Source organism: Canis lupus, chromosome 3 (genome assembly GCF_011100685.1).
Source record: "Canis lupus familiaris isolate Mischka breed German Shepherd chromosome 3, alternate assembly UU_Cfam_GSD_1.0, whole genome shotgun sequence".
Taxonomy (NCBI): domain Eukaryota; kingdom Metazoa; phylum Chordata; class Mammalia; order Carnivora; family Canidae; genus Canis; species Canis lupus.
The window spans coordinates 48,438,761-48,452,702 of NC_049224.1; the positions used below are offsets into that span (position 1 = coordinate 48,438,761).

General features: G+C 43.4%; 1 protein-coding gene across 2 annotated transcripts in view; it reads right to left on the reverse strand.

Moving 5' to 3' along the window:
• The window catches only part of SLCO3A1 (solute carrier organic anion transporter family member 3A1), a 303,094-nt gene that overhangs the window by 18,736 nt on the left and 270,416 nt on the right, over positions 1 to 13,942 (reverse strand). For both annotated transcript variants that reach the window (XM_038532752.1, XM_038532751.1), the window contains exons 8-9: positions 13,464 to 13,639; positions 9,262 to 9,326 (exon numbers count right to left, since the gene is read on the reverse strand). In XM_038532752.1, coding sequence (XP_038388680.1) covers positions 9,262 to 9,326; positions 13,464 to 13,639 — 241 coding nt within the window. The remainder of the gene's footprint in view (positions 1 to 9,261; positions 9,327 to 13,463; positions 13,640 to 13,942) is intronic.

Here is a 13,942-nt window from a genome sequence, read left to right on the forward strand (position 1 = left end):
TACTGTAAAAGTCTAATTGCTTCTATAAAAACAGCCATGCTCCAGTTGAACAATCTTTTCACCATGCATTCCTGGGAGATGAAGACCGTGAGCATCACACCTTGTAACCTGGACATATTGTCTGTTGGAAAAGACATCTCCAGAAAGACTCTCTTCAGTCCTGCACTGCTAACCAACCTGTGCAGCCAAATGCCAGAGAACAGACTCTTGGATTCACGTGACCCATCCAAAGAGAGCACCCAACCCTGACTGGACCTGCACACCATCTGGTGACCTAAGAGTAAAGACTTCCCAGCACCAAAGCAGATGACATCTAATGGGATCTTTGGACCAGACCCATTAGAAGGTTCAGGGTTCAAAGAAGTCTGTCTATTTTATATGGATATTAACAGACTCTAGAGTCTTATCCAAAGTTCATGGTTTCTGATTTTTCAACTTTGCTGTATTATTAGTAACATATCTGAGCTCCAGCAGTTCTTTTGAGATAAAAATGATGTTTCTGTTTTTGTTTTGTTTTTAGATTTTAATTTATTTGTTCATGAGAGAGAGAGGCAGAGACATAGGCAGAAGGAGAATCAGGCTCCCTGCAGGGAGCTCTATGCGAGACTCGATCCCAGGACCCTGGCATCATGCCCTGAGCCCAAGGCAAACTCAACCACAGAGCCACCCAGGTGTCCCAACAATGCTGCTTTTAAACATCTTTGAAGTTTTGCTGTTTTGCAGAAAGTTCACCAACTATTGCTTTGTGTTTATATCCGTAGTGTATCCTCCCAAATGTACTGGGTTAATTCTTCCAAGGTGTTCTTGCAGTATCCGCTCTTCTATTCTCATGGCTGCTTTAAGTGCGGATTCTCAGGAGGCATATGTGACTCTGGGGTTTGTATTCATAAGGGGGACTCTTCTTCCCTAAGCTTGAATGAGTGCCAATAAATATTTTGAGTTGGCTATGTTCAGATCTAGGATCTTGTAAAATCTCATCATACAATTTGGGATGGTCATGTTACTTTTGATTCTGTACTTATTGCCTGTCCAACCTTTATAAAAACACTGTATCCACTAAGGACATGACTACAGATGGAAGTGCCTGAGACTTCTGCTACCTGTCCTTGTTACTCCAATGTGATCTTGGTAGGATTCCCATCTGTGCAGTGTCCCACCAACATGTGACGTGATACCCAGGAAAGATCCTTCCTGGTCTGAGGAACAAAAAGGCACTGAATTCTGAAAACCTGACTCTTGCTCAGTGATGCTTTTGAAGAAGATCTCGAAGGGGGGAAATGTGTAAATTAGTAAAGGGACACCTCACTGAAATGGAACTGGGAAAGAGAGAATAGGGAGGCATACCACTCCATGTCAACTACAGGAAGAACTGTTAATTACAGACCCCAGCAGAAGAATTATCATTATAGGAGCCAAAAGGGAACAGAGTACATTGCATCTCCTTTAAGAAATCTACTGTCCCAGCAACTCAGCCATTGAGGATTCATTACCACTCTGGACTTGGGCTTTCCTTCAAAACAATGTCTTCCTATCTCCCCCTTTCTTGATAAAATTCCTCTCCTTTGTTTTCAATGGGACTTGCCTATGATTTTACAGTAGCTTATATGTGCCAAATTGCAGTTCTGGTATTTCTGAATAAACCCATTTTGCTGGTAAATAACTTTTTAATGCAGTAACTACTCTCTATTAACTGCCCTCTCTCCCCAGCCCTGCATGGGGCAGTACTCTAAATATAAGCCCCCTCCATAGCCCTGTAACACCCCCTATTTTATATACAGAGAAATGGAAGCTGAGAGAGATTAATTATTTGTCCCAGGGTTGACATTTCAAAACCCAAACCCAATAATCTCCTTCTTACTAATTCAAAGTTTGTTGATTTGACGAGAAGATTTTAGGGCTCTTATCAGAGATTTCCAGGGCTACAGAAAACATCTTATTTACCCTGCCGCTAAGCACCTGGGAATAACTGGCTTGCAGAAGGCTGGTTTTGAAGCTTTCAGAGGTGAAACACACAGGGGTTCTGATCTTTGCAAAGCACAGAGGTGGAAATACACACACAAGGAGGTTCTGATCCTTGCAAAGTGCAGAGTCTTCTCTTCTCCAGGGTTGTTCATGCATCGAGTAGGCTGGGAGACTGTTTTGTAAGCAAACTCGGTATTTTGGAGAACACCTCAGGCAGTACTACTGGCAGACACTTGTCAGGAGGAAGAGCTGACAGTAGCCTTGCTTCACACAGGGAGCTCATGTGTGGAGGTTGCTTGGTGCGTGGGGAGGAAATGAGAGCTTTGAAACTAGAGACAGCACAGACTCTGGATTCCAACTCTTGCCGCTAGGGAGTTTGTGACCCTGGGAAGTCACTCAACTTCACTGAATCTCAGTGCATTGTTTATTAAAACGGGCACAAAATGCTTTCTTGTATTGAGTTTTTTTTTTTTTTTATAATTCTTTTTTTTTTTTAATTTTTATTTATTTATGATAGTTACACAGAGAGAGAGAGAGAGGCAGAGACACAGGCAGAGGGAGAAGCAGGCTCCATGCACTGGGAGCCCGATGTGGGATTCGATCCCGGGTCTCCAGGATCGCGCCCTGGGCCAAAGGCAGGCGCTAAACCACTGCGCCACCCAGGGATCCCTTGTATTGAGTTTTTATACAGATTAAATGAGATGGCATTTGTGAAAGCCCCTCCTGTAGCAGGGCTCCTAACAAATCTGGTTCCTTTCCTGTTCTTTGGATACCTGGAAATGTGTCCCCTTTTATTATCGCCAACTCCAGAGAAAAAGCTGCAGAATACTCTTCAAACCAAGACTCAGAGAATAACCCCAACTGGCAAGAATCCTTCGTGTCCTAAGAGTAAGTCTGTTTTGGAGGATAATCAGCCACTTCCAGAAGGGAGGCCGAGTGGATAAGATGTAAAGTAGTGCTTACTCCTGCTCTGAGCATCTTCATTTCATTGTGCCCTCAGTTATGGAAGAAGGGAGGAGAGTGATAATGGTAGAGTATTTTAGAAACTGCGTGTTTTAGAAGAACACTCTCCTCCTTGGAGGCTGCAGTAGCATCCCCTCCCTTTTGCCTTCCCCCTTCTATGTCTCCTGGGGAGCAACGCACATTTGGAGTAGGCAAGAACCAGCGTCCCAATGCCAGGACACTGGGAACCCTGCTGTAAGTTGGGGAGGGTATCCGAGGCTCAGTGCTGTTACAGAGAATATTAAAAGGATTAAATCTTGCTTCCTATTACACTCTGGCCCAAATTGCAGCTATATATATATTTTGATGCAATAACTGCAATACTGTTCAAGGAAATGGTCCCTGTTTTCCTGAAATCTATTAACGGAGATTAAACCCCATGGTCTTCTATTTCGGCTATTTAAGTCAGGCCCCTCGTTGAAAAACGTGGACCTATTTATATTCTTTGGTCTAAACTGTAAAGGTGAACTTAAATCCACATACCTTTTTGGGACAAAATGGAAGCTGAAAATTGCTCTGCCATTTATATTTCAAAACCTATTGATTCCTCTCCAGCTTACCTGCCAAGACTTGAAGTCACCATGGAATCTCTCGTCAGCCTGTCAGAATGACTGTCATGTCCAGCACAAGCTACTGAGAGGGTCTGGAGAAAAACAGATTCTTTCTGCTTCAGCAGTGCCAAGTAAGAGAGTGGACTTTTGGCACTGGCCAGCATGGCCCAGGGGTACTTGACGTTCACGTTTCTTAAATCAGGGAAGTTGGGTAGTGCTACTTTGTTCTCATTTCATTCCTGGGCTCTTTGTTAAAAGTCACTAAGGCTCAAAGACCTTAAATATCCTGCCAAAAGCCACCTGGTCAGTAATGACAGAACTGGACTCAGAGCCAGCTGTATCTGCCTGCAGAGGGGTCCATGGTGAACAGGCAGTGCCACCTTAGCACACGTAAGGAAGTAGATCCTGGGTGGTGGGGATACTTCAGAATGTCAGACACACGCATAGATGAGTGGGAGGAGTCTTTCATGCATTCCAGCCATTGCCCCCCACCCCTGACCATCCCACAACTGGGTGCATGGCTTCTCTACTAGGGCTCCTGGCACGCTGTGCTTACTTCTTCCAAAGCACTCATTTAACGTGTTCTACTTTCCTTTATCCTTTATATTCAAGACATCATGGTAGGGCTCAGTAGAGGTTTGACGAGCCACATCAGGAGCTTCCCAGACACATGGTTCCTGGAATAGTTTATGAAATGACCCAAGCCCCAGGGACAGTCCGTTTAGGAATGCCACGTGGGTCCAGAGATACCCAGAGGCTGATGATCTCAATGCTTTTTGCTTAGCAGGTTGTTCTGAAAGCTAAGAGCAGGTATCTATGGGAGGAGAGTCTCTGGTGGCCAGCACAGCCCCGGAAATACCCTTGAGACAACTGACTGTGTCTCTTAGTCTATGAAGGGCTCCTCCATATGCCCAGTCCCGGGGGCTGAATTCCTTGGCTTCATCTTGTGCTTCTGTTGATTTTTTTTTGCTTTCATCTAGTCAGTTGCAGGGGGTTTCAATAGATGTTACCTCCACCATATGCTTCCATCTGTCCTTGCCTCTCCAGTCCACTGCTCTACCCTGGTTAGCTGCTTGTCCCTTAGGTGCTCTGGTTAGTTGTACCATGCCCTGCAGGACCACTGTGCACCTTGCTCCCAGGCTAATGTTTCTAAATCAGAATTTTCAATGTGTATCCACTCTCCCCTCTAAATCTGTCATTTGCTCCACACTGGCAACTACTTAGCCAAGTAAAATCTTTTTTCCCTTAAAATGCAAGGTCCAGATGCTTTCAGCACTACATATCCCTGATCCTTGCTTCATTCTCCTATTGGAACTCCGCCGAAGGCAGGATACTGGCTCCTGCATATTTTTATAATCATTGCAGCATCTTGAGCGGTGCCTTGAATGTAGCAGGATCTCATTGAATATCTGTTTCCATTAATTTAACTTGGTGTAACATCCACAGCATACAGTAGACCCCAGGGGCTAGCTTCTGGATCAGACATTCTAGCAGATGGTTTGCCAACACCCAGAGAGAAAAGCAGCGATCAGGGCATTTGCAAAAGGATGGAGGAGGGCGGATTTGACTGCATCAGAATTCTGCTATGAGTAGACCATTTAGTTTACTCTGAATTTACTGACTCAGCTTAGTGTCGTCCTCCTCCATTCAACTTCTGCCACTGTTCTGGGTGACATGGACTTTTTCATAGACATGGCAGTTCCTCACCTGGTCTTTCATCGATTCCTTCTCAGTGTCAAAGTGGTTCATTTCCTTTCCTCTCTGGCCATCCTGCACCCTGGGCTTTGTCCTGTCTGCCTTATCCAGCCTAGGTATCATGTATGGTCCACCATTTAACCCCACTTTGGCCATCATCCTTAATTTCTTTGCCCCACACTCTTTCCAGCACACCTGCCATTGATACTACCAACCATGTCCCCAACTTCTACTGCAGGGCTTCTGGGGAAGCTCCCTCAGCTACACTGATCCTTGCCACTATAGTCCCTGCTTGATTAATTCCTTTCTACTGACGTTTAAAGCACCAAGGAAAAATAATCTCACATTTACTTCTGGGTCCTACTCTCTTTCCTTATACTCTTCATAGCCAAGTATCTGGGAAGAGTGTTCTCCTCATGTTGCCTCACTTCCTCATGCTCTGCCTCACTGAGGGTGGTGCATCAGAGACTGTCCAACATTAACAGCCCATGCCTATGTGTGGCTACCTAAGTAAAAGTTAGTAAAAATTTAAATTTATACAAGCCACATTTCAAGGGCTCAATAGTCACATGTGACGCAAGTATAGCGCATTTCTATTACTTCTGAAAGCTCCACTGGAACTGCCCGTCTACGCCATTCCCAAATTGCTCTTTCTCCTGGTCTTCCTTTTTCAATAAGCAATGTCCCTGTTCATCATGTGATCCCAGCCTTTTTCAGGAGCTGTCACTGTGGATTCTTCCCTCTTACATACACCATTGTGTAGACTTCTATTCAGAGACTAAGACTTGAAGGTTCTTCTTTCATCCATACCTCCCCTGCCGAGGCCATCAGTTACTCCATCAGCTACTCCATTATACCAGTGGCATACTTTTCAATCCCTACATTCTTATTCTCCCCACAACAGATGGTGGGCTTTCCTCAAATGCACAACAATCTAGTCACTTCCTGGTAAAAGTCCATCAATGACTTCATCTGCCTTAGAGATAAAGATCAAACCTGTTGACAAGGCAGCAACCCTTCTGGATCATGTTCTTGATGGCCGCCACTCTTGCCCCATCTTCTGAAAGCTCCTGCTTGCCTCACACACTCCAGTCACACTGGGATCCCTGCAGCCCCAAACATGGTGCTCCCTTCCAGGCTTTTACTTCTGTATGCCCTTCCATATAAAGCATTCTCTCCTTGCTCACCTATATAACTTTTTCTCAGTCTTCATGTCTAAGGTAGACCTCACATTGTTTTAGACCCACACTCCAGTGTGAACCATGGCAAGGCCAGGTCCAGTGTCTCTTCCGTGTGTCCCCCACTGCACCCATGCTGACACCATCACGTATCTTGTCATACCAAACTGTGATGCTGCACTAAATTCCCATTTACCCATACAGGGCCAAGTACAAAGACCGACCCGACCGTGTCATGGAATCTGATTTCTTGGTTGACTCCTCATTGGTATGGTGGTTAAATCTTATTGGGTCCTACAGGAAATGAAATCAAGCCAATTGCAAAGACCTCTTTGGTAAGCTGCTTTTAAGTAAAAGATGAAGCTATCATATCCTGCTAGGGTAGAGTTCTCAAGACTGCGATTTGTGACCTATAAGTGGGAAACAAAATCAATATAGTGGGTCATGACCAACTTTTTAAAAAGCATGGAATAGAAGAGAATACATACATATTAAGGGTATCTTTTTTATGTGTGAAATTTTTGTTTCAGCTATTTTAATGCATATGTATGTGTGTACTGGGCCATAATGTAAAACTTATCTCTTGCTGGGGATTAGTCACTGAAGTTGAAAAATACTATTCTAGATAATGCCTGGTTGATTATTCCTGCGGCGACATACAAACAGTGGAACTGCTTCAGGGCAACATACAGCGATCTTAACGGTGTCATGTTATACAGGCTATATACTGTAATGTTCTGTCTTCAAATGTCCCATAATTTTCATGAACATTTCAGAAATATCTTACAAATCTTTTTTTTTTTTCATTTTGTGCTAGCAAGTTATTCTGAAGGGAAACAAATTTTTTTTTTACCAGCTATATTGAGTCTTTAGCATTTGTTTAGAGGTGCAGAGATTTCCCCTAGAGCAACTCCACAGATGGGGGGACTCTCACCTTTCCTGGTCAGCTTATAAGAGGATTCCTAGTAGGAGGGCTGTACCCACTTACCTGGGTATGGTCCACAGAGCTCTGAACCCATTAGGTGCTCAATAAAGGTTAGTTTGTTGAATGAATGTGTATGTGAAATGATTTTGCTCTTTACAGAAATATGGGTCCCCAACTTGCTATCTGATGTTACACACTCCTCCATCCACCCAAGTCATGGTGGCAGGGGTGAGGTATTATGGCATATGCATACTCTACCTTCCCGAGGAGAAGGAAAGAGATCAACATAATTATTATTCTATGGTTGTGGAGTTCTATAAGCCACTAGACCTTCCAGGAAGGCCTACGTGTTTTAGTTTGAATTCCAACTGAATTTGTCTTAACTAGGTATCTTCATTACATAGAGCATTTCTCTTCTCTGCAAAATCGAAATATGATAAAAAATGCCATTTACGTTTCCCTATGTGTACCACCATACATGGATTGATAAGGGTTGAGAGGACTCTGAGACCTTGTCCTGGGCATGGGAGGAAGGATCACAGCAATCCATTGGAAACATTTTGCTATGGGCAGAGAAGGGAAGTAAGGAGGTGCGTGTGCCCTGGTATTTGCCATTCCCCAGGGAGGACCTTATGGATGATCTAAGAGAGGTATTCTTTTCTATATATCAATTATACAGGAATTCATCTCATTATAAAAGTAATGCACACATATAGTCATTCAAAATTTTAAAACACTTAGAAAAAATGATTTATAAGTTCTTTACTCAAAGACAATATACACCATGTTTGTGTTTAGCTTCCCAATATTCATCCATGTTTATACTTTAAAAATGCTTGAACATATAGTATATAATAGACTTTTCTATACCCCCCCAAAACACACACACATCATGTGCCCTTTCCTAGTCTATAAATACTTTCCAGAATTTTAGAGGGGACCATAAATCCTACCGGAATTCTAGATCATAATGGATGTAACTAATTCCCAGCTGTTAGACAGTTGGGTGGTTGCCAAATTTTCATTTTTTTTTTACAAACATTTTCATAAGCACTTCTATAGCTGAGTCTTTGTGCCCATTCACAGTGATATACTTAGAAGGAGGGGTTTAATTTTTACTCTGAAAATACCATGGTTATCTCCCTTTGCACATTTATTTACCATATAATGTCCATTAAAGAAGACCACTAGGATTCAAGGGAAAAAAATTACCCTGTTTTGATCTTAGCCTTGACAAAGGGATATTCATAAAGCAATAGAAGTCTAGAGGAAGAAAGGTAGGGCACTCCTAGCAGCTTGGTTACCTGATCGGCCTTTCCAGATTCCCTCCGATCCTGCCAGCCTGTCCCCAAACCCAGGGAGAACCATGGCATATTCCTGTGCTTGGTTTTCTTATCTTAAAAATGAGAGTGTTGGGCTTAACTCCTTTTATCCACACCAAACCTTGGAATGTACACTGTATAGCATGAAGGTCACATTTGCCCCATCCTAGAACCCCAAGGTAAATAAACTCAATCAGTTTGGAAAAATTTAAAGGGTACAAAGTTTCCAATTGTGAGGCACTGTAAGAATGCCTTTGTCCCAGCTGGCAGCCCCATAAATGAAGCATTTCATGAGCTGCCCAGGGTTTGCTTAATGAGGGAGCCACATTACACCATCAAATGCTTTTCCCATTGGGGCCATCACTTTCTCCTTCTTATGCCGCTGAGAATTCAGTGTCACACAAAAACAGAGTTTATATAAATGAAAACTTTGTGGTATCCAGAGAGTGGATAGGTCTAAATTCAGAGCTAAATTTACAGGTTTAAAGATTCTCTTTGCTGATAGTTATTAAATTTCATTGGGAAAAAAAAGGCAAGCTCAAAAATTGGGACAAATTCGCAGGTATTGACTCACCTGATCGTAAGCATCCAATTCATTATGGAGGGAATAAAGAGAGCATACATACCCAACAAACGAAGGAGGAGGAACAAGACTCCCAGGGCATAAGACTTGAGTTCAGGGCTGACTGTCCTACGTGCAAAGAGATGAAGAAAGAAAGGAAAAGATTATCGCTCCACTTTAATTAACAGACCCGAGTCATCCACTGCTGTCCATCAGAGCCATTCTTTAAAATTAATGGCTTTTTTTTGGCTTTGTCTGCCCAAAGTCTGAAAAATAAGTGCAGTGACAAGGTAAGTTTGGGAACTTAACAGCGTTCTTTAATAACACATGTCATTAGAAGGAACACATGCAAATGTCTTTATTTAAAGACATTTTGCTTTTGCCAAGATAGGAAACCATCTTAAGTTGGTAGGATATATGTATTGGGGAAGTATCAACTGGGAAGATAATTTCTCTCATGCTTCACCAACAGCCAGACTCACCAACAATCTTGTTGTTCTCAGGTTATTTTGTGAAGTCAACCAGATGAGCATGGTTTGACACCCCTGATGGAACAACTTGCAAAATAATCCATTCATCTATAACCAGTTTTAGTGCCTTTTTAATGGGAAAAGTACCTTCAGATGGTCATAGTTCTTTGTTTTGAACTGACTCAATCACCCTAGCTTTGGTTTATCTAGAATAATCCATTTGAATGATTGTCTTGCACATTTTCTAGAATACTCTCCAACTATAACTTTTTCTGGGATAAGTCTGACAGTACAGGAGGTTTGGGAATGACCAATTCCAAATAGATGGGCCTCACAGCTGATCACATCTCTTTTGAAATGTCTCTTACTCTTGTAATTGGTGTTAATTTAATGTTTGTCTCTCTCCTTGAATCCAGGGATGATTTGTCTTGTTCATTATGAGTGCCACGACAATGTGTTGAGTAATATATAAGTGGGTAGATGGGTGGGCACATGTCTCCCACTCAGGACCCAGTCTGGCCTCATCTCTGGTGGAGTGGTGAGGGAATGTGAAGGGAGATGTATTTGACCAACTACATGCACACACGCTCAGATCATCCTGGACATTGCTGGCAGAGAAACTTCCCCTTGTGCCATTCCCATCATGAGTCCCTAGGGGAGATGGGGAGGTAAACACATAACTATGAGCCTTGGAAGGACTTGGCTAGGCCTAGCTCCTTTCCAGTGTGGCCGAGCCTTTGGAAACATCAGGAGCATTTCAATATGGCTTGAAAGACTAGAAGGACCCATGCAACATAGGGAAGACCTAGGCCATCAATTCTGTAGAAAATAAATGTTAGAAACAAAGTTATCAGTAGGATATCTAAGTCTACTAGGATATCTAGAACCTAGGATACATAACCCGACTCTTGACTTAGTAGCTAAAATTATACTTTACATGACCCCAGAGGTCATTCATCTCACCATCCAATGCCATCCATCCAATGACCTACCACCTGTTTGAGGCTCAGGTGGGCATGTCTTTTCTTTAGCTTCTTGGTAGGCTGGGCCAAAGGACACCATCAAACCAAAAGGAACATGGATGTAGTTTTTACAATCTTTGCCCTATTTCTAAGATTATTAGTGAAAAGTAAAAATGTGTTATTCTTGGGGAATGCCCATTTCTTCTCAATGGGGAAACCACTGTCTTGTTGATCAAGCCAGATGCCTGAAAAACGTCAATGATGAGATCAGTGTTTCTGGATAGAAATACAACTAGTTCTCTTTAGAATGTGCCGTGTTAGAAAATCCAAGTTCTTCGGAGCTATCATCAGCTACATGGCTCCGGTTTTTGTACATTCACTTGACGGTATTGACTTGAAAGACACGTAAATAAAGACAAATTCTCCTTTTCAAGAAAACGTGCTGGCATAATGAGCTAGAAGATTTATCACTCAAAATTTGATTTCCTTTCAGTTCTCATGTCACTAGGAATCAAATGAGCAAGGTGCTAAGATCCCCCTTCATGTCCTCTTGGGGAGCTGGTTCCCATGGGGGGAGTCTTCATTCTCAGATCTAGTTATAGAGAAATGGAAGGTTCCAGTCTGAATGTTATTGAAAGTTCCTGGCAAGGCCAGAGATGGGGTCTTAAGTCTATAATTTATGAGCTGATGACCTTGAGAATACTGCTTAACCCCCTCAGAGCCTCCACCTCCCTATCTGTAAAAGTGGAATGCTAATAAGGATGTAAACACATAATTAAAACAGGAGCCCAGTGCTGGGTCCAAAGCGGGGCGCAGCAGAGGTTACCTTTTATCTTCGCCTGTGGATGATCTGAGTACTGCTGTTGTGTGCGTTAGAATGGGGCCATCACTCTGGGACGGGGCAAGGGCTGTGGCTTAGACTGTGCCCTCGTGCCTGCCTGGAACATCTATGATGGCAAAGTGGACTAGAATAGTGACAGAATAAGGTGCTACCCCGATCATCTTGATGGGCACAACATGCGAGCCTATGCCTCCAACAGGCCCTAGCAGAGCAGGGGCTTATGGGGTAGCCGAGGTCCAGCCTAGATCACGGAGGCCATTGGCTGCTAATCTAGTCAAAGGAATCAAATGTTTCCTGAAAATCTCCAAGAGCTGTTTATCAAGCTGAGACTTGGAAGTGAATAAGATCTCAGCTTTCTGTATTTGCCAGTCTCCAGCAGTGAGCTGGCTTTTTGTATAGAAGTCATGGGGAGAGAAGAAAGTAGACTAGTCACTGCTAATGGTCACGAAGGTCATTTTTCCTGTACCTTCGTGGTGCCTTTTGTTTGTGACCAACACAATATAACTTCATGGGAATTTCTAATAATGAAACATAAGTTACCCATAACACAGCCACCCGAAACCCATACCTAGGATCTGATGGTTTTGTCCGTATGCATATTACACATAATCAACCTCCGTAGGTAATTTAAGTGCAATAGTTCAACCCATAAATACTTTTCATTCTTATGAATTTTCATTATCCCATTGAGCTATGGTACAGTACTATAATTTAATTCATTATTCCAATTCAGGTTTTTCTGCTATTACAGTTAACATTGTAATAAAAATCTGTCTGCACTGAGCTCCTTTTTGGGTAGAGAAGTATTTTCCTAAGTGGTGAGACATAGGGTTGCCTCATAAAAAATCTGAACATTTTTATGACTCTTGATTCACAATGCTATATTGCTTCTTTGAAAGGAGCAATAGGCTTTTCAATGCCACCAGCAGTATGCAATCTGACCAGTTTTGCTACAGCCTTGCAAGCACTGGGGGTGAATATTTAACACTGATTTCTCAAGTTTAGTAAGTATAAAATAGCATTGTGTTATTGTTGCCTTAATGCTTCTGCACATTAACAAGGTTTTACTAATGACCTCCTTGAGAACAAACGCACTTTGTAGAAACACGCCTCCTCAGGAATTCATAACAGAGATCAGGAAATGCGGTAGGCATGGGGAGGAGAGAGGAGCTTGGATAAAGCAGGTGGGGACGTGTACTGGCACAGGTCACATTCAAGCATTGCACTCCCCTTTGTATTTCTAGCTCCTTGGAGTGAACTAGCAACATCCGAGTAAAGTGGGTCTGTGTTTGGTGTTACTTCCTCTGGTTCAACACAGACACTGGGTTACAGAGGGTTCCACTTTTAGGTTCTTCACACAAATCTAGGTAACTTCACAAATGTACAAGTATTTAGAATATGACCCCATAGTTCATCTCTGAGGCACCTCACCTGCCCTCAGAACAGGTCCCGAGAGACAGGGAGCCACAGCCTATGGGTGCTTTCTCTAACCATCTATTTGTATAGGAGTAATCACCACTGGCATACACATGGCCTCAGTGGGACCCACACCACTGCAAGAGGCCAGCAGGACCAATGATGTCATCACTCCCAGGTCCCAATTCAGAAACAAATCTGAGGGGAAAATGTGGCTGATCAGTGGCTGGACAGGGGCTGAACTTGGGGACCTACCTAGTCCAATGCCACTTACGTTTTATTCCAACAATGCTGCTTTCCATAAAAATCAATGCAGGATCAGAGTTCCTTTCAAAATCCCCCGCACAGTCCATTCTTGGGAGGATCTGAAAGTGTATCATCTCCCTTGGGCCATGCTTTCTGGTCTTGTGTGAGAGCCCTGTCAAATGTAACTAATTCCTATCAGCCTGGGGAACCTGGCTCGAAAGACTCACGCAGGACCTGAAGTTCTGACCTCCCGAGGCGGCAGATGTGCATGAAGTGGGCAGAGGCAGGGCAAGAGGCAAGCCTGGCTCGCTAGTCCCTGGTCTGAGCTCACCTGATAAGGATGATGACCGAGGGTGTCTGCGCCATCGCCCCAATCATACTGCAGACACACATCACACACAGGAAGGTGAGGAAGGCCTCTTGGCACCCAGGACTGGGGCATTTTCCAGGAACCACAGTCGTGTTCTCGGGTGGGACGGTCGTGAGGCACGCACAGCCGGTGAGATTCTGAAATGCAAGTGTTCAACCCTTTTAACCGGGGGCATCTCCGGTTTCCGAACCCAAAGCCATCCATCAGCTGGAGCTGTCACAGCCTAATTATGCATTCTGTGGCATTCCATTAATTAGGTCTGAATAAACGAGTTAGCTTTTTAAGGAAGTTGCAAAACACATGCAAATACAGGAATATTTACAGGGAGGAGAGCCCCAGCCCCATCTCCTGTGTATTTCATTTCCACGTTCCAGAATCCCTCAATAAGCTGTACCCTAGACAAATGTGTCCACCCCCCCCGCCCAATACAATTAGAGAGG